The sequence below is a fragment of the Phyllobates terribilis genome, unplaced genomic scaffold (assembly GCF_046119375.1).
Source record: "Phyllobates terribilis strain yellow unplaced genomic scaffold, ASM4611937v1 Scaffold_11__3_contigs__length_659146591, whole genome shotgun sequence".
NCBI lineage: Eukaryota > Metazoa > Chordata > Amphibia > Anura > Dendrobatidae > Phyllobates > Phyllobates terribilis.
Window position 1 is genome coordinate 111,693,908 of NW_027362771.1, and position 18,508 is coordinate 111,712,415.

Below are 18,508 nucleotides of genomic sequence, written 5' to 3' on the forward strand. Positions count from 1 at the left end.
CATTCACATTTTCATTGTGTATTCCTTTGATTGTTATCTAGTGACACTGGCACATGTATTCCAGAAAGTGGACTGTTTGGATTCATGATCAGTGTTACTGCCATGTTAGGTAAGTGTCTCAGATTAGTTTTTTCTTTGGACTTTTTATGAGCTGTCATAGTGGTTGGGGGATATATGTACTGTGCAGCGAGTTGTCTAGCTTAAAGACCACTAGATCTTTCGGCTTTTTTCATTATTACATCAGAAAAAGTGTACATGCCAGTCCTCACTTTAACCATAATTGTCTCCTTAACGACATATGACGTACCCTGACTTTTATGCGGGCTCGCAAGCTGAGCCCGCATGTTTGCCAGCAGTTTTTTTCATAAAAAATATGAAAAAAATGTTTTTAAAAAATATAAAAAATGTTTTCAAATGTTTAAAAAAAAATGTTTTAAGAAATAGGATTTAAAATGTTTTAAAAAATGTTGTATAAAATATGAAATAAATAAAAACAATTAAAATTTAAATCACCTCCCTTTTCTTTTCCCCAATTAAAAATTAAGAAATAAAAAATACACATATTTGGTATCACTTCATTTGTAAAAGTCCGATCTATCAAGATATAAAAGAAATTAATCCAATCGGTAAAAGACGTAATGAGAAAAAGATCAAAACGCCAGAATTGCGGTTTTTCAGCCGCCACAGCAACACAAAAAAGAGGCGAGAAAAACTTCATCCGAAAATGATATCAGTATAAACATCAGCTCAGGGCGCAAAAAATAAACCCTCACACAGCTACATATCCTGAAAATTGAAAACGTTAAGGGTCTCAGAATTTTTTTTTTTACAAGTTTCTGAATTTTTTTTTCACCACTTAAATAAAACAAAAACTATGCATGTTTGATATGTGTGTAGTCATACTGACCTGGAAAATTATATTGCCATAACATGAGCCTTTACCATAACATAAGCCTTTAATGCAGATAAAAAAATGTAATTCAAATAAAAAAAAAAAAAACAATTGTGGAATTGCACTTTTTTGCTATTTCGCCACACTTACAATTTTTTTCCCATTTTCCAGTACATCACATGAAAAAATGGATGGTGCTATTCAAAAGTACAACTCATCCCGCAAAAAAACGAGCCCTCACAAGTCTATGGGGACGGAAACGGAAAAAAGTTATGGCTCTTGGAATAACGGGAGGAAAAGACAAAAGTGCCAAAATGAAAAATCGCCCAGTCCTTAAGAGGTTAAACATATAAAACAATCTTCAAAAGATAAAAAAAAAAAGAAGTTATGTTTACAACAGCAGTCAACAACTACTATGAGCCTTGCGTGTTAATACTTTTAAAGACATTTAGCACACCTTGGCTTTAACACTTGAGTTAGATGGAGAAAGGGTCAAGTTTCCATGTAGGTTACAAAATGACTCTACCTATGTACATACACCCATCGCCAGTTATATTACACCCATTGCATTATGTCTGAGGCTATGTGCCCACGATGCAGAAATGAAGCAGAAAATTTCTGCAGCATTTCTGCATCTCCCTGGCAGAAAAAACGCATGCAGATTGTACATGCGGATTGTGCATGCGTTTTTCCTGCAGAATACATGCGGATCCACAAGCGGATTCACATGCGTTTCCGCATGCAGATTGACAAGCGCTTTCCAGGCGATAGCATCACTTGGAAAGTGCTTGACAACTAGGTCACACTATATAAATCCATGCAAACAGCATGGATTTATACAGTGTGAACTGTAAAAATTAAAACAAATAAAGCTATACTCACCCCCGAGGCCCCGGCGTGGCTGCAGCGCTCGTTCCTGTCTGGTTCCCGGCTGCCGGCATATCGTGAGACAGAGCGGTGAAGGGCCTGCGGTCACATGACTGTGACGTCACCGCAGGTCCTCAAGCGATGCCGGCATTCAGAGAGAAGACGCCGGACAGGTGAATATAAACTTTATTTGTTATTTTATTCTTTTTTTTACAGGTACAATGGTACCCAGGTCTGGATGAGAGTCTTCTCTCCTCCAGAACTGGGTACCATCCGCACATTGAATCGCATATTATCCGCTTGTACAAATGTACAGACGCGCATTCTATGCGTCTCAATGCAAGTCAATGGCGGCGCTTCCGCTGCGCTTCCGCAAAATTAATGAACATGCTGCGGATTTATGAGCGCTGCAGAAACGCTGCGGAAAAATCCGCAGCATGTGCATTGACATTGCGGAATGCCATTGGGGACCATGGGGTGCGGATTACCAAGCGTTTTTGATGCGTTTCCGCTGCGGAAATTCCGCAGCGGAAACGCATGAAAAACGCATCGTGGGCACGCAGCCTAACACCAGCCCTGAGGGGCCTTGTTTGACATGGAGCCTGTGCTAGTGTTAAAGTGTAGCAGTTTTGGAATGTTTAATTAACCCCTTCACGACATATGACGTATATATACGTCCTATGTAGTGTTCCTGCCTTTGATGCGGGCTCACACACCGAGCTGATGCACTGCTATGTATAGCACAAGCGATCGGATGATCGCAGCTTCATATCCCCTAAGTGTAATATTAAATATTAAATACAGTTAAAAGTGAGAAAGTGAGAAAAAAAGTTTTTAAAAATATGGAAAAAATAAAAAAAAAACATAAAAGATCAAAACAACCCCCTTTTACCCCACTGAAAATAAAACAATAAAAAATACACATATTTAGTATCGCTGAATTCAGAAATATATGCTTTATCAAAATATAAAATAAATTAATCTGATCGGTAAACGGCGTAACGAGAAAAAAATCAAAACGCCAGAATTACGTTTTTTTTTACCGCGGCAAAATTGCAATAAAATGCAATAAGAAGCAATCAAAACATTGGATCTACTCCAAAATGGTATCAATAACAACATCAGCTCGGCGCATAAAAAATAAGCCCTCACCCAGCCCCAGATCCCAAAAAATTAGTTTGTTATGAGTCTCAGAATATGTCGACATCATTTTAAAAACAAAAAACTTAAATAAAAACAAACTATACATGTTTGGTGTCTGCGTACTTGTACTACATTAAAGAATCATAGAATCATATTGCCAGGTCAGTTTTACCATATAGTGAACATGGTAAATAAAAAACCCAAAAACAAATAGAGGAATTGCACTTGGAATTTTTCCCTGTTTTCCAGTACAGTATATGGTAAATTGAATGGTGTCATTCAAAATTACAACTCGTCCCGCAAAAAAAAAGCCCTCATACTGCCATATTGACATAAATATAAAAAAGTTATGGCTCTTGGAAGAAGGGGAGGAAAAAACAAAACTGAAAAAAAAAAAAAGGTCCATGGGTGAAGGGGTTTAATCATAAATAATACATTTAGATTAATTTATGTTTAACTTTCTTTTACAATGTTCTAATATAATTTATGTTTGTTTCTGTTACATCAGGTGCTGCTACAATGTACACAAGGTATAAAATAATCCAGGCTCAAAATTTGAGAATCCCCTTTTTGAATTATTGGTTCAACTTGATCTCATTAATTATTGGAGTGCTTGGCTGCATTGGGATGGGCGTTGTGGCTTCTTTTCAGGTGGGTTAGTAGGCCAACATCGGATAATGGATACCAATTAGGCTTCAGCTCTTATTTTCTTAGGGCCTTTTAAATATAGCAAGCTACAATCTGATTGGTTGCCATGGACAAATCCTCCCCTTTTCTTTGTAGTAGTTTTAAGACATTTCAATCAATGTATTTACAAATGTATAATGACGTATATGTGGACGACACAGATTATAATTATTTAAGGGGTTCTCTCAACTCTGTAAGTGATAATTTGCAGAGTTGGGACAACCCCTTTAAGGGTTTCAAATACTGGCCAAATACTTAACGTGTGAACGTGGCCTTAGTTTAGTTTACAGCTAACAATTAATTGCTAATCTGTATATTTGTGAATGAGATGAAATAATGAAACAGACAAGATAATTGTTTATCTCTGCTATATATAGTAGTTAAGAGGATTTACCAGATCTACAGTATGATACTGATCACATATTCTTAGGACAGCTCATGAATATCAGACAAATAGGAGTTCAACACCCAGAAAAGCCCCGCATATCTACTGTTACTGGGTCCCATGGTGGCCGAAATTACACAGTATACAAAGCCTGAACACAGTAACTCTGTACAATTTGCAGCGGCTCTTCTCTGGTACCCAGATTCTTACACTGTGTGGGTCCTGCTAACAGCTAATTGGTGGGGGTGAGGAATCCACCGATTTAATAATGAGGATCTATCCTAAGGATAAGTCATAAACATTGTAGTCCAGGACAAGTTCTGAATTTCTATACTCAGTTAACATTCTCTGATTTTCCCCTTAGCTTGATTGACAGTGTTCACTTGACTAGAACAAGCACTGTCAAAATTGAATCCCTGGACGTCCACATTGACACTGCAGGAGCCCAGCAAGTGCACATTCACGGTATTAGTGTGGGCGTACTCACAGAAGAATGAGACCTTGCCTGCACAGATACCGTGAGCGTGCATGCATGTGTTGGGCTCCTGCAGTGTCAGTGCATACGTCCAGGGCCAGGGATTCAATTTAGGCAGTGCTTGCTTTAGGCAAGCATAGAGGAGGGCGGGCACCACCAAATATACATGTATATGTAGAGATCAACCTATTGAATTCATAACGAACTAGATAAGACAAAGAGTATGCAACACACAGGGATCTCTAAAAAGTCATACATTTTATTGATACAAAAAGGCCAAAAGTTAACAATAAAAACATTTAAAAAGCCCAAAGGCTGTACACAACATGTCAAACAGCTTATAATAAAGCTGCGACCCCCCAGTCCACTATGCAGCATAAGAATTAGAAAAACCCTCACAAGATCAAAGTAATTGACACATAGTACCATGATACTTTCCCAATATGACAATGATTACCGTATCTCAGAAATACAACAAAATACACAGAAGTTGATCAAGGATTACACAGTACCATGATTACAAGAATTAATAACACAGAATCACAGGCGTATACATTATTAAAATGTCAACGTGCAAATGAGGATGCAGAAACAATCATGATAAAGTGTCAGCATGCTAAAGTGCAGCAATATTTGAAAGGAGCATATGCTCAATTATAATGCACTATTAAAGAATTATGCACAATGCAACATAACTAGAGGGATATCAATATAGCAAATGGTCCATAAGGACTATGTGTTCATACAGAACCTGTGCCAAAAATAAAGTGGATAGGGGAAGCGAACCCCGCGCGCATCGCCACAGTTGTGGCTTCCTCAGGGGCATTATAATTGAGCATATGCTCCTTTCAAATATATGTAATAAAATTGATCTTATGTAAAACTAAAGTAGTGAAATCTATTTTACAGGGATGATTTTTTGAAGTGGCAATGTCCCCTATATTACTGTATAATTGGTTTAATTTGAGTTTTGGTGGTGACTGACTCCCTTTAAGGCAGGCTTCTTTAAAAAGATGAAACTGTCCTAAGTGTTAAAAAGTTCAACTTTATTGACTTTTATGTAGTTTCTAAACTGTGCTGTCTTTACTTCACCACAAGTCATATGCGCTGATTGGTTGTTTGTGAAATAACCACAAAAGTGCTAAACTACAGCGGAAACTGAAGAGGTGAAGTTGCCCTCTCTACACCCTGTTGTGGTTGCATCTGATTATTGCATCAAAACATGGGTATACTACAGGATCATGTGGTTTTCTGATAGGGCAACTGAGCCTGTAATAACCTTGCAATAATATGTATGTTATCTTACAGGAGACATCTGTCACAAAAGTGCATGAAGTAGGAGCCCTCGTGACCTTCATCTGTGGGGTTGCATATATATTTCTTCAATCCATTATCACCTTCAAAGCCTGCCCTCAATGGAACAAAAAGGAAATCTGCTGTGTACGAATGACAATTTCTGTGATATCTATAATTGCTATATTTCCTAGTATCCTTTTCATACTCATTAATTGGTTTTGTTTAGCGGCATAAAGCATGGTTGTTGTAGTTTGAGGAGAGAAGGTTGGGCTTCCACTTTACCCATCTGTTCTTTGGCCAAAGGAACTCAATAGACACCAGGTTGGCCAGCTCCCAGTGTCAGAAAGTAGGAAAAACTGTTGAAGTCACCACCATGGGGAATGGTATGGATGATGTTTGTTATGCTTTACGGAGCTGGGTAGCAATCTCACCGCCTGCACAAGGATGCTGTGTACAATATACAGTTAGTGGCCAGATGGTCAAGGTTTCTACTTTGTATTGCAAGATTTCAACGCTGCTTTGATTTGCGAGGGAAGATAATAAAACTGGTTGAGCCCAGTTTAAACTAAAAATAATCAAATTGTATTAGAATGAAAGTTCTTACTGTGCCAACTATCTTACCCAGAAGATGGTAATCCTATAAATTAGTGTGCTCCTGAATTGCGACAATATATACTTTATAGTGGGGTCTGTGGTGACATACTGTTCGAGGGGACATCCTTCTGTTTTAGAGGCTGTGTGGGGACATCATACTGTGTGTGGGGACCTTGGAGGCATCATATTGTGTTGGAAGTTGCTGATGAAGGCACAAGAGATGAATAACAGAAGAAGTATGATTTACTGCTTTATATCAACTTTATAAAAAGCAATAAATTATATTTTCTTGATTAGCTGCTACTGATAAGTGTACATTACAATAAACCCTATCATAACATGTATTAGCTAGTCAGCAGACTTAATTCTGCTCAGTATTAGGTGATAATAATGAATATAAAGCAATAATAATGGGCAGAATTAAGTTTGGCTGGTTGGTTCGGCTCTCCACAACAGTCACAGTCTCTCATGTGGTCTCTTGGGAAAATTATTTGCCCACCCCTGCTATAAACCTTCCTAAATGTGTCTTTAATGTAGTCTAGGTGCATTAAAATACTTACCGATCGCCTACTTCTGAGGTTTTCAGCGCCATTCTGGTCTTCTTCCGGATCTCATGAGTACAACTGTCACAATTCCGCCTATAGGTGTGTCTAGAAGAAGTTCAGCCATCCAATCTAGGACAGGGGGTGCTGAGCTGTCAGTATGATGATGGACAGCTCAGCTATTCAATTGGATCCTGGGACATGATGAGCTGTCAGTATGTTGAGTGACAATTCAGCCGTTCAATCAGGGCTGGGACGTGATTGGGCTTCCTCCATGTGTCTGCTGTTCGAGTGATTACCTGGCTATTTAGCTGGCTCTCTGCCTCCAATTAGTGACAGTTGTAGCTTTGCTCAAATGGTGTGCACTTGCTCTGTTCTTTGTGTTCCTGTATTTGATCTTTGCTACCCAACCTTGGACCTTGCCTTGACTATCCGTTTGCCTTGCCCTTTTCTCTTGATCCGCTACCTTCTTGGAATTCTGACCTTGGACTGTTACCTTACTACGGCTTTGTCTTATCCCTTTGTTTATGATGAGCCCTCTTGGTATCTGACCCCAGAGCTCTTGACTACCCAGCCTCATGGCTTGTCCGGGAGTAGTGACTAGCGTCACATTACAACTGACCTATTCGTGACAGCATGGCAAATCAGGGATGTTCATGGGTGAAGCCGATTTTTTGGTGCGAACAAGCCGGAACCCCGAACACAATCCCGAATTTGAAATGCCGAACAAATTCGCTCAACACTAGTCGGAAGGATATTGTTAAGTGGAGACCCGATTTTCATAAGAGATGTCTTAGTTCTGTACATATTTTCTTCTCTAGTCTGGAGGGTCTACTAGGGTACCTGAAAGACTTCAGAAATGTGTTCTTGGAAAAAGAGGCACGGATATTACCTCCCCATCGTCCTTATGATTGTGCTATCGTTAGCTAAATAATGCCAAGTTAGCTAAAGCTCACCTGTATAATTAATTGGGTCCTGAACGTACCGCCATGAAAGAATATGTAAGCAAAAGTTTACAGAAGGGTCATATCCATCCTTCCTCCTCGCCTGTAGCTGCTGGGATTTTCTTTGTTAAAAAGAAAGATGGGGGGTCTCCGCCCTTTCCTCAATTTCCGGGAATTAAACAAAATTACAGTTAAGAATACATATACCACTTCCACTCAGCCCTTACCTACATAATCAGTTTACGGGGGCCAAATGGTTTTCTAATCTGGATTTTAGAGGGGCTTATAATTTGGTACTCACCCGGAATGGTGATGAGTGGAAAACAGCGTTTTTAACGTCTGAGGGTCTATTTGAAAATCTTGTTATGCCTTTGGGGTTAATCAACGCACCAGCAGTTTTTCAAAATTTTATGAGCAATATCTTTTCTGATTGTATTGGAAGGTTTATTGTGGTATACCTTGATGATATTCAAATTGACCTAAAACGGGAAAGGTTTATTCTGATTTCATGTCAGATATTCAGAAAAACATGCATATGTGTCTTTTTATATAGTGTATGTAAACTTCTGGTTTCAACTATATTCGGACCCTTAATAAATTGAAAGAGTGTTTCGTGTCCATTCCAGTTTTAGTCCAACCCGAACTCCAGAAACCATTCATTGTGGAGGTGGATGGTTCAGAGGTTGGGGTAGGAGCTGTATTGTATCTCAAGGTTCCAAAATTCTGATCAACTTGCAGCCATGTGCATTTTTCTCTAGGAAATTTTGGTCTGCTGAGAGAAATTATGATGTTGGCTTTTGAAGAATGGAGACATTTTTTGGACGGAGTAATTCATCAGGAAACTGTGGTGACAGATCATAAACATTTAGCTTATATTGAATCCGCTAATAGGTTAACCCCAAGACAGGCCAGAAGGTCCTTATTTTTTTCTAGATTCAACTTTTATATCATGTTTAGGCGGGGGCCTAGAAAATGAGGGCTGACGCCTTATCACGCAGCCTTGATTTAGTTTCTCCTCCAGAACCTCCATTCTTCTTCAGGGTTTGTGGTTTCTATGGTAACCCCGGAGTTGGAAGAGGAAATCCATAAAGTCCAGTCGTTGGCCTTTCCGCTACCCCAAGGTCAAATTATTTGTGCCTTTGTATTTAAGATTACGTCTGTTGCAGGAGTTTCATGATTCTGTCTTGAGTGGTCATCCTGGGCTCACAGTTACACAGAAACCTATTGCTAGACTCTTTTGGTGGTGTATCTGCTTGTAAGGTTTGCGCATGTGCTAAAGTGTGTCATAACCGGTCTGCCGGGGATTTGGCTCCATTGTCATTCCAGAAAGACCATAGACTCATTTGTACATTGATTTCATCATTGATTTGCCTTTGTCGGGACAGAAAACTGTTATTTGGGTGGTAGTTGACCGATTCAGTAAACAGGCAAATTTTTTCCGTTATCTGGGTTACCGAATGCTGAAACACTTTCCAGATTATTTATCAATCATGTGGTGACGTTGCATGGAATCCCTCTGAACATTGTATCTGGTAGGGGGTTGCAATTTGTCTCTAAATTCTGGAGATCATTTTGTAGGAAATTGGGAATTAAGTTGTCATTTTCCTCTGCTTACCACCCTGAAACCAATGGTCAGACAGAAAAGACAAATCAATTGTTGGAACACATTTTAAGGTGTTTCATTGCGGCTCAGCAGGAGGACTGGTCTTTATTATTACCTCTTGCGGAGTTTGACTTTAACAGCTGGGTCAACCAGTCCACTTGAATCTCGCCTTTTTTACAATTATGGTTTTCATCTCCATTTTGGTGAATTTTCTAGAATGAGTTCTGGGTGTCCTGGAGTAGAGGCTGCCATACAGAGACTTGGGGACATCTAGAGGGAGGTTCAGAAGAATATTGGGGTGGCTCAGCTTTGCAAAAAACGGAAGGCCAATAGGAAACATTCGGCAGGTTTTATCTTCAAAGTAGGTGATAAGGTTCAATTATCCTCCAAAAATATTAAGTAAGTGTCATCAGCGAAGTTGAGTCCTAAATTTATTGGCCCTTATGAGATTCTTGAGGTGGTTAATCCGGTGGCCTTTAGTTTAAGACTTCCTCCTACTCTTCTGCATCCCAAATGTGTTCCACAGATTCTTGTTGAAAGTGTTTGTCCCATCGGTGTTGTTTGCCTCGTCTCTGCCTCCTCCTGTCTCTGTCGATTGAAGTTTGGAGTGCGAGGTGCAGAGGATCGTGGATTCTCTGAGGGTCTGGAATTCTCTCCAATATCTAGTTTATTGGAGGGAATACGGACTTGAAGAGAGATCCTGGGTTCTGGCTCGTTCCGTGAAGGCTGATTGTCTGGTTTAGGACCTTCCATCATAAGTTTCCTGGGAAACCTGGGTGACCGGTGGCCCTCCTAGAAGAGGGGCTACTGTCACTTTTCTACCCATAGGTGTGTCTGGAAGCAGTGAGTGACAGTTCAGCCATCCAATCTAGGATAGGGGCTTGCTGAGCTGTCCGTATGGTGATGGACAGCTCAACTCTTGACCTCGGACTATTAACTGACTACGCCTTTGCCTTATCCCTTTGTTTATGACGAGCCTTCTTGGTATCTGTCCCCAGACCTCTTGACTACCCAGCCTCACGGGTTGTCCGTGAGCAGTGACTAGCGTCACACCTCTCTTTTGCAGGCATGCACAGTGCTATTTCCATCAAAGTAAGTCTATGAAGCCTCAGAACGATGCTCCATAAACTTATATAGTGAAAGTGACCTCCGGTCCACACATAAACCTCGGTGTGATCCAGCTAGTCTAATTTGAAGTCACGTGATCCAGAAGAGGACTTGAGCGACGTTGTAAACTAGTGAAGGCAGTGATTGCTAAGTATTCTAATACAACTACTCTTCATTACAGACATATTTAGAAATGTTTTGCGGATTAAATATTTTTCGGAAGTGCTTCTTCTGGTTGCACATGGAATGCTTTATAGCCACTAGGGGGAGCTCACCACATATCAATTGTTAAATCTCCTGTTGAATTTACACAGGGAAAATATATATTTTTGTACCGTGTTAGCCAGTAGTAGATAGAAAAATATTTAGATTTGAGAGTCCTCAGTGGTTGATACCTTTTAATGGATAGCTGAAAAGATGGTAACAAATTGCAAGCTTTCGAGACTACGCTAAATTTCGAGACTACAGAAAAATTCTAAAACTCTGTGACTATTTGTATGGAAGTAGGGAATTTTTCGTGATCTCTGTATACACTCTTGTGTGGTTCTAATAAAGGGGGTAGTCTGATGGCGATGTTAACAGTCTGGCATTTGTTGTGTCACTGCATTATGTGCACTGCATAGCATCGTAATCTAAAGTGCCATACAATATAGCGTCATTATTTTATTTTTAGTGAGAGCTGCGTCTGTGTTTTCCAAGTGTGAATACATTATTTTACATACAGTATTAATCGCTGGTGTATTGAGCTGGAAGGTTTCTACTATCACTAAATTCCTTAACATGTACATCTAATAGTGATAATATGTGCTGCATTCGATGGTATAAAGCTGTTCCATTGTACCATTGGTGAGGAGGTAGGAGATTTAATTTATTTTTTAAACTTACTTGGATTTAAAGTCTTAAAATCTTTCTACTGTAGACTTTAATGTACCTGTAATTCCTTACTAATACCACTACGTATTATATTCCCTCTCTCTGGATACAGCCCTCGCCATATCACCAGGCAAGTGCAGTCTGTGAGTGGATTGTAGCTTTCGGATTTGTGACCTTCTTCCTGACTTACATAAAGGAGTTTCAGGTTGGTTTCAATAATAAAATCATCTATTTTGCCTTCCTTATTAATCAACAATATATTACTGATCACCTACCGTATTTTTGGCGAGACCAGATGTTTCAGTTGAATATGTGCTGCCAAACCATTCCTACCTTTGTCAGTCAATCTTGCCAGTAAATTGTTAAAAATGAATGTCTGATTTAATCCTTGTTTAATTTTTGTTTTATTTGTGTGGAGCCATAAGCAGTGAATTAACAAGGATCAGTTATATTTTGCATTGCCTTGTGCGCTGTGAGCCTCTACAGCATTGTTTGGGGGCTTACTGCTCCCTCGTATTAAGCAGCACAGCAACCATATGCTGTCATATAGACGATGTATGTACAATGCTTACCTAAAAGTGGTAAGAGAAAATGCCTTCATACTTATAAAGTCCATTATATCATGACATTTTTTTTTAATGTGGCGTCATACGAAATCAAAAAGATTAAAACTCCAAGTGAATTCACTAGTAGAAAACAGGTTCCATTTTTTCTAAACGCTGTCTATATACTGCTAATGGCAGCCAGAAAGTCAGATGTACAGTCATGGGCAAAAGTTTTGAGAGTGACACCAAAATTATATTTTCACATGATCTGCTGGCCTCTGGTTTTTATTAGTGTTTGTCTGATGTTTATATCACATACAGAAATATAATTGCAATCATATTATGAGTACCAATAGGTTATATTGTCAGTTAGAATGAGTTAATGCAGCAAGTCAATATTTTCAGTGTTGCCCCTTCTTCTTCAAGACCTCTGTAATTCTCCCTGGCATGCTCTCAATCAACTTTTGGACCAAATCCTGACTGATAGCAGTCCATTCTTGCATAATCAATGCTTGCATTTTGCCAGAATTTGTTGGTTTTTGTTTGTCCACCCGTCTCTTGATGATTGACCACAAGTTCTCAATGGGATTAAGATCTGGGGAGTTTCCAGGCCATGGACCCAAAATCTCTATGTTTTGTTCCATGAGCCATTTAGTTATCACCTTTGCTTTATGGCAAGGTGCTCCATCATGCTGGAAAAGGCATTGTTGGGCGCCAAACTGCTCTTGGACGGTTGGGAGAAGTTGCTCTTGGAGGACATTCTGGTACCATTCTTTATTCATGGCTGTGTTTTTAGGCAAGACTGTGAGTAAGCCGATTCCCTTGGCTGAGAAGCAACCCCACATATGAATGGTTTCAGGATGCTTTACAGTTGGCATGAGAAAAGACTGGTGGTAGCGCTCACCTCTTCTTCTCCGAATAAGCTGTTTTCCAGATGTCCCAAACAATCGAAAAGGGGATTCATCAGAGAAAATGACTTTGCCCCAGTCCTCAGCAGTCCACTCCCTGTACCTTTTGCAGAATATCAGTCGGTCCCTGATGTTTTTTCTGGAGAGAAGTGGCTTCTTTGCTGCCCTCCTTGAAACCAGCCCTTGCTTAAAGAGTCTCCGCCTCACAGTGCGTGCAGAAGCACTCACACCAGCCTGCTGCCATTCCTGAGCAAGCTCGGCACTGCTGGTAGTCTGATCCCGCAGCTGAAACAGTTTTAAGATACGGTCCTGGCGCTTGCTGGTCTTTCTTGGGCGCCCTGGAGCCTTTTTGACAACAATGGAAGCGCTCTCCTTGAAGTTCTTGATGATGCGATAGATTGTTGACTGAGGTGCAATCTTTGTAGCTGCGATACTCTTCCCTGTTAGGCCATTTTTGTGCAGTGCAATGATGGCTGCACATGTTTCTTTAGAGATAACCACGGTTAACTGAAGAGAAACAATGATACCAAGAACCAGCCTCCTTTTAAAGTGTCCAGTGATGTCATTCTTACTTAATCATGACTGATTGATCGCCAGCCCTGTCCTCATCAACACCCACACCTGTGTTAATGGATCAATCACTAAAACGATGTTAGCTGCTCCTTTTAAGGCAGGACTGCAATGATGTTGAAATGTGTTTTGGGGGTTAAAGTTCATTTTCTGGGCAAATATTGACTTTGCAAGTACAGTAATTGCTGTTAAGCTGATCACTCTTTGACATTCAGGAGTATATGCAAATTGCCATTACAAAAAATGAAGCAGTAAACTTTGGAAAAATTACTATTTGTCTCATTCTCAATACTTTTGGCCATGACTGTAGAGTATGTGCACACAACGTCTTTTTTCAGATGCATTCCGCCTAGAAAAAAAATGAACATAATGCACAGTAATGTAAAAACGACATTGCTCTGCACATGTTCAGTCACTTGTTACTGCTTTTAACTGTTTCAAGGTTTGAAAACTTTGAAGCGGTTAAAAAAAGTAACATGTTCATTCTTCAGGCGGCTTTATTTGGAAGATACCCGCTATTTATAGTTGAAACAGTAGGAAAGAGACACCGGTGGTGGAGCCGCCACAAAAAATGATGATAAAACCGCCTGTGAAGTTGCTTCACAAAACAGCTGGCTTTTTCCTAAATCACCTTCATTTATTTATTTTACTCACTTATATAGCGCTATTTATTCCACAACGCTTTACAGACATTATTGGCACTGTCCCCAATGGGGCTCACAATCTAGATTCCCTATCAGTATGTCTTTGGAATGTGGGAGGAAACCGGAGAGCCAGGAGGAAACCCACGCAAACACAGGGAGAATATACAAACTCCTTGCAGATATTGTCATTGGTAGGATTTGAACCCCAGTGCTGTAAGACTGCAGTGCTAACCACTGAGCCACCGTGCTGCCCACGGTGGCTTCATTCAGGAAAACCTTGGCGGCTATCACTTCAGAATACCTAGGTTGAGGGCACATACCCTTAAGCACTTTTATTGCTGGTGCTCTGCTCTATAAGGCAAGGCCTCAAATTTACCCTGCCATTTAAAGGAGTTGTCCAGATTTGGGGTTCAAGTCTACAGTCATCTTATAAATCCTCACAGCACACAGAGTGGGCGCTGTCAGGATTCTGCGGTGCCAGGAGTGGGTAGGCACATGACTGCAATTATGTGATTTGCATATATACAGTCACATGCCGACTAGACATGTGCGGCCTTGCTCAATACAAGTGAATTGAGCGAGGCTGGACATGTGTAGTCGGAATGTGACTGGAAGTATGTAAATCGTATTCTTGTGGTCACATGACTGCCTGCTCCCTGCCATGCACTGGAGAATCCTGACATCGTGTCCTGTGCCTGCTGTAAGGATTCACAAGTCTGCTCTCACATATAGTGAAGCAGACTTGAGTCCCAAGCCTGGACAACCCCTTTAAGGGTTCCTTCTGACAGTTTTTCACTCACTTGTTCTATCTGTGTTTGTCATGGATAGAACACATACCCATTGTGGTCTATGGTGTCCTTGTTTTTTCTGACCGGTTGTCCCCAAAAATTCACAGAGACTTGTCCGTTTTTGATCTGAGTCACGGATGATAAAAATGGATCAAACACTGATAAAAATTAGATCAAAAACATTGATGAAAATCAGTCCATTGTTTTCACGTAGGAGGGAAAAAGAAACAGACACCAGATGAGGCCTAAGTAAAGTTGCAAAATTAAAGTGTCTTATGTTGCAACTTTAGTTTTTCCCCATGGCAATTTTTACGATTGTCACAAGGTGGATTACAGCTTTGATTTTCTCAAAAGTAAACACTGAATCATATCACATATTGCAGTAATTCCCTGTAGCCATCGAGCCATTGAGCCATTGGCTGTTGACATTGTATGACTAAACTTCACCTGCCTACTGTTTGTCCAGAGGTAAACTTTGCAAAGTATACATTATATTGCACTTTTGGGTTAAGTGCCCATGTAGCGTTTTTGTAGCGTTTTTGCGGCTGCGAAAACGCTTGTAAAACCGTCTGCCATGCAAAGCAATGTAAATTGGGATGTGCTGTGCACATGATGCGCTAATTTGCGCGCCGAATTCGCATTGCGTTGCAAAATGCAGCACGACCATTTCTACCGCGATTACGCTGCAAATTCGCGGCCATGGAGGAACATTGAAACGCAGCAAACCCGCAGGTATATGTGGATTTGCTGCGTTTCAATTAAATTCAATGGCCGCGAATTTGCAGCGTAATCGCGGTGCGTGTGGTACCCAGGATGAAGAGGAGACTACAACTCCTCTTCATCCCGGCTACCATGCGGTGAAAAAAAGAAATAAAAAAGTTAAAAATAAACAAAACCTATATATTCACCTCTCCGGCGGCCCCCGGTCTGCTCCCGGCCATGTCCTCTCTCCTTGGCGTCCCGCGGTGTACTGTCAGGACCTGCGGTGACGTCATTTAGTCACCTGATGGTCACGCGACCGCTGACGTCGGCGGTCAGGTGATGGTCGCGTGACCATCAGCTGACTAAATGACGTCACTGCAGGTCCTGCCAGTACACCGCGGGACGCCGAGGAGAGAGGATCGCCGCCGGGAGGAGACCGGAGAGGTGAATATACAGGTTTTTCATTATTTTTAACGTTTTAATTCTTTTTTTTTTTACTATAGATGCTGCATTTAAAGCATCAGTTGTTCACACATTATAAATCCATGCCGGTTGCATGGATTTATATTGTGTGACCAACTTGTCAAGCACTTTTCCAAGTGATGCTCGAAATCGCTTGGAAACTGCTTGAAAAAACGCATGCGAAAACGCTGAAAAAACGCTGAAAAAACGCTTCTCTCTGGCAGAAAAAAACGCATGTAAATCTGCATGCGTTTTTTTCTGCCAGAGAGAGGCAAAAACTCTCTGTATCAAATCTGCTACGTGGGCACATAGCCTTAAGGTAACTACAATGGCTACTAAATGTTCAGATGCAGTCTGGTAATTTCACACCTTCCTATACTGTACTCAATGATATATACATGTTTAGGCAAGAAGGATACTAATCAAATGCAACTGTATTTCACCTATCTCATACCACAGCCTAAGAGAGATACCTCCGCTATAAACTCCTATTAAAAAAAAAACAGCCTAGTAATTTTTTTATGCATACTGATTACTGTTATAATGAAAATTGCAGTTGACTATGCATTGTAATTCAGTTGGAGTTATGAGATCTTGGCCAAACCTCAATCAGACGTCCGTAAACCATGTACATATTCTATCCATGATTTTCTCGGATGTACTCATTATCATGTATGGAGCTGTTCACATGTCCATATTTTTTGCGGACTGTGAGTATGCCAAAGAATCACAGAGACAAGTCGGTTTTTGATCGGAGTCATGCATTGTAATTACCCATAGAAGTCTATGGGTTAGTGAAAATCAGAGAGATCAGTGTACAGTCTGAGTTCTGTCTGTGACTAACATCGCAATGAATCAGAGAAACTTTAGAACTTATTTATGAATTTTTCATATATGAAAATCACTGATGGTAAAAACTGATACACTGACAAACACTAATTAAAACTCGGAAACAAAACACGGATGAAACTTAGACCGTTTTTTGCATACCAGAAAAATAATGAATATCTGTTTGAGAACGCCCTTTAACATACAATTGTCATTTAAAGTCCATAGGCACACTAGTGTACACACTGGAGTGAATAGAAAGAACATTTTTAGAATGCAATATAATTGTGCAGATATGTCCTTATTCCGCATCTGCTTCTCGTAAGAAATATTACATGATGCACTGGTCCTAATAATTCTTTTTATGATTCTCCTGCAGGCTGTAACTGTGAAAACATCTATAGAAATCCATGATGATTTTTGACAATTGCTCCATTCAAGTGTTATAGAAAAAAGGAATATTTAATCATCATTTTACAAGTCAATAAGAGCCGAACACATTTTGCACTATCTGCTTTGTTTGCAGAGATACAACATTTACGTTATGTGTTTTTGTAAATTATGTCCGTCCAACATTTCTAGATTTTTAGTGTTTATTTTTTTATGAATAAATGATAATCCTGTGTTTGGAATAGTTTTTTTTTAACATGCACATATCATAGCCTAATATTATTAACAATAAATTATTATCTTAAATTTTCCATTTCACCTGAATTTGGTTTTGTGTGTTATAGTCAGATGTCTCTGATATGTTAGAAACACCTGTGATCACCTGTAGAGATTAGGTCTCCATGTTATACTATATTGCCATATTTGTGGCTATTACCATGATGCCTAGAGCTCGCCAATAGAATTAGCTCTGGTAGCCCACCCTAAAGTTATGCAGAATCTTTTTTATTTTTCGCCACAGCATTAAAAAAGCAATATCTTTTTCCCATTAACATAGGCATATTGTGACTTTTTTTCCAATTGCATCATTTGTAGTATTTTCTTTTTTACTTTTGTTAATTTTAAAACTGATGTTAACAAAGCCTGAACTAGACTTTGTTTAATGAGCTAACTTTTACCTCTGGATAAGGCAACAATTAGTGATGAGCGAGTATGCCTCATTAACCCGAGTATTTTGGCGTGCTCAGCGTTTCATTCATTGTCGCCGCGCCTTCAAGTGTCACAGCTGTTAGACACATGCTGAGATAGCCTGGCGAACAGAGTATCTCTGCATGTGTCACAGCTGTTTAACAGCCGTGACACTTGCAGATGCAGCGACAATGAATGATACGCCGAGCACGCCAAAATACTCGGCGAGCACCTGAGCGTGCTTGCCGAAATGGTTATTTTGGCATACTCGCTCATCACTAGTAACAATATGTAAGTAAAAAGAAACAAAGAAGAAAGAAAAGTCTCTATTCAGCCTTCCAACCCCTTCAACTAACCCTGCTACTACCTAGGGTTAAGGGGTTTTGTAAGGTTAGCACGACAGGGAGATACGTCAAAACTTCTGTTCCTTCACAGCAAGTGTTCTACTGGATTGAGGAAGAATAATAGTCAGCCTGTCCAAGTATAGGACCGTTCCACTCTGCACCTCTAGTCATCCTCCTGCAGTCGGGTGTCAGGTCTTTAGCCTGCTTCACAGCAGTCTGGTTCACTTGAAGG

The 18,508-nt window shown here is 40.1% G+C and overlaps 1 protein-coding gene across 1 annotated transcript in view; it reads left to right on the plus strand.

The window, feature by feature from the left end:
- Positions 1 to 17,556, plus strand: part of DRAM1 (DNA damage regulated autophagy modulator 1) — a 52,638-nt gene extending 35,082 nt beyond the window's left edge. The window contains exons 2-7 of the mRNA XM_073650673.1: positions 42 to 109; positions 3,411 to 3,553; positions 5,758 to 5,935; positions 11,331 to 11,389; positions 11,521 to 11,613; positions 17,235 to 17,556. Coding sequence (XP_073506774.1) covers positions 42 to 109; positions 3,411 to 3,553; positions 5,758 to 5,935; positions 11,331 to 11,389; positions 11,521 to 11,613; positions 17,235 to 17,279 — 586 coding nt within the window. The 3' untranslated portion in view covers positions 17,280 to 17,556. The remainder of the gene's footprint in view (positions 1 to 41; positions 110 to 3,410; positions 3,554 to 5,757; positions 5,936 to 11,330; positions 11,390 to 11,520; positions 11,614 to 17,234) is intronic.
- The last annotated feature ends 952 nt before the right edge of the window (positions 17,557 to 18,508 follow it).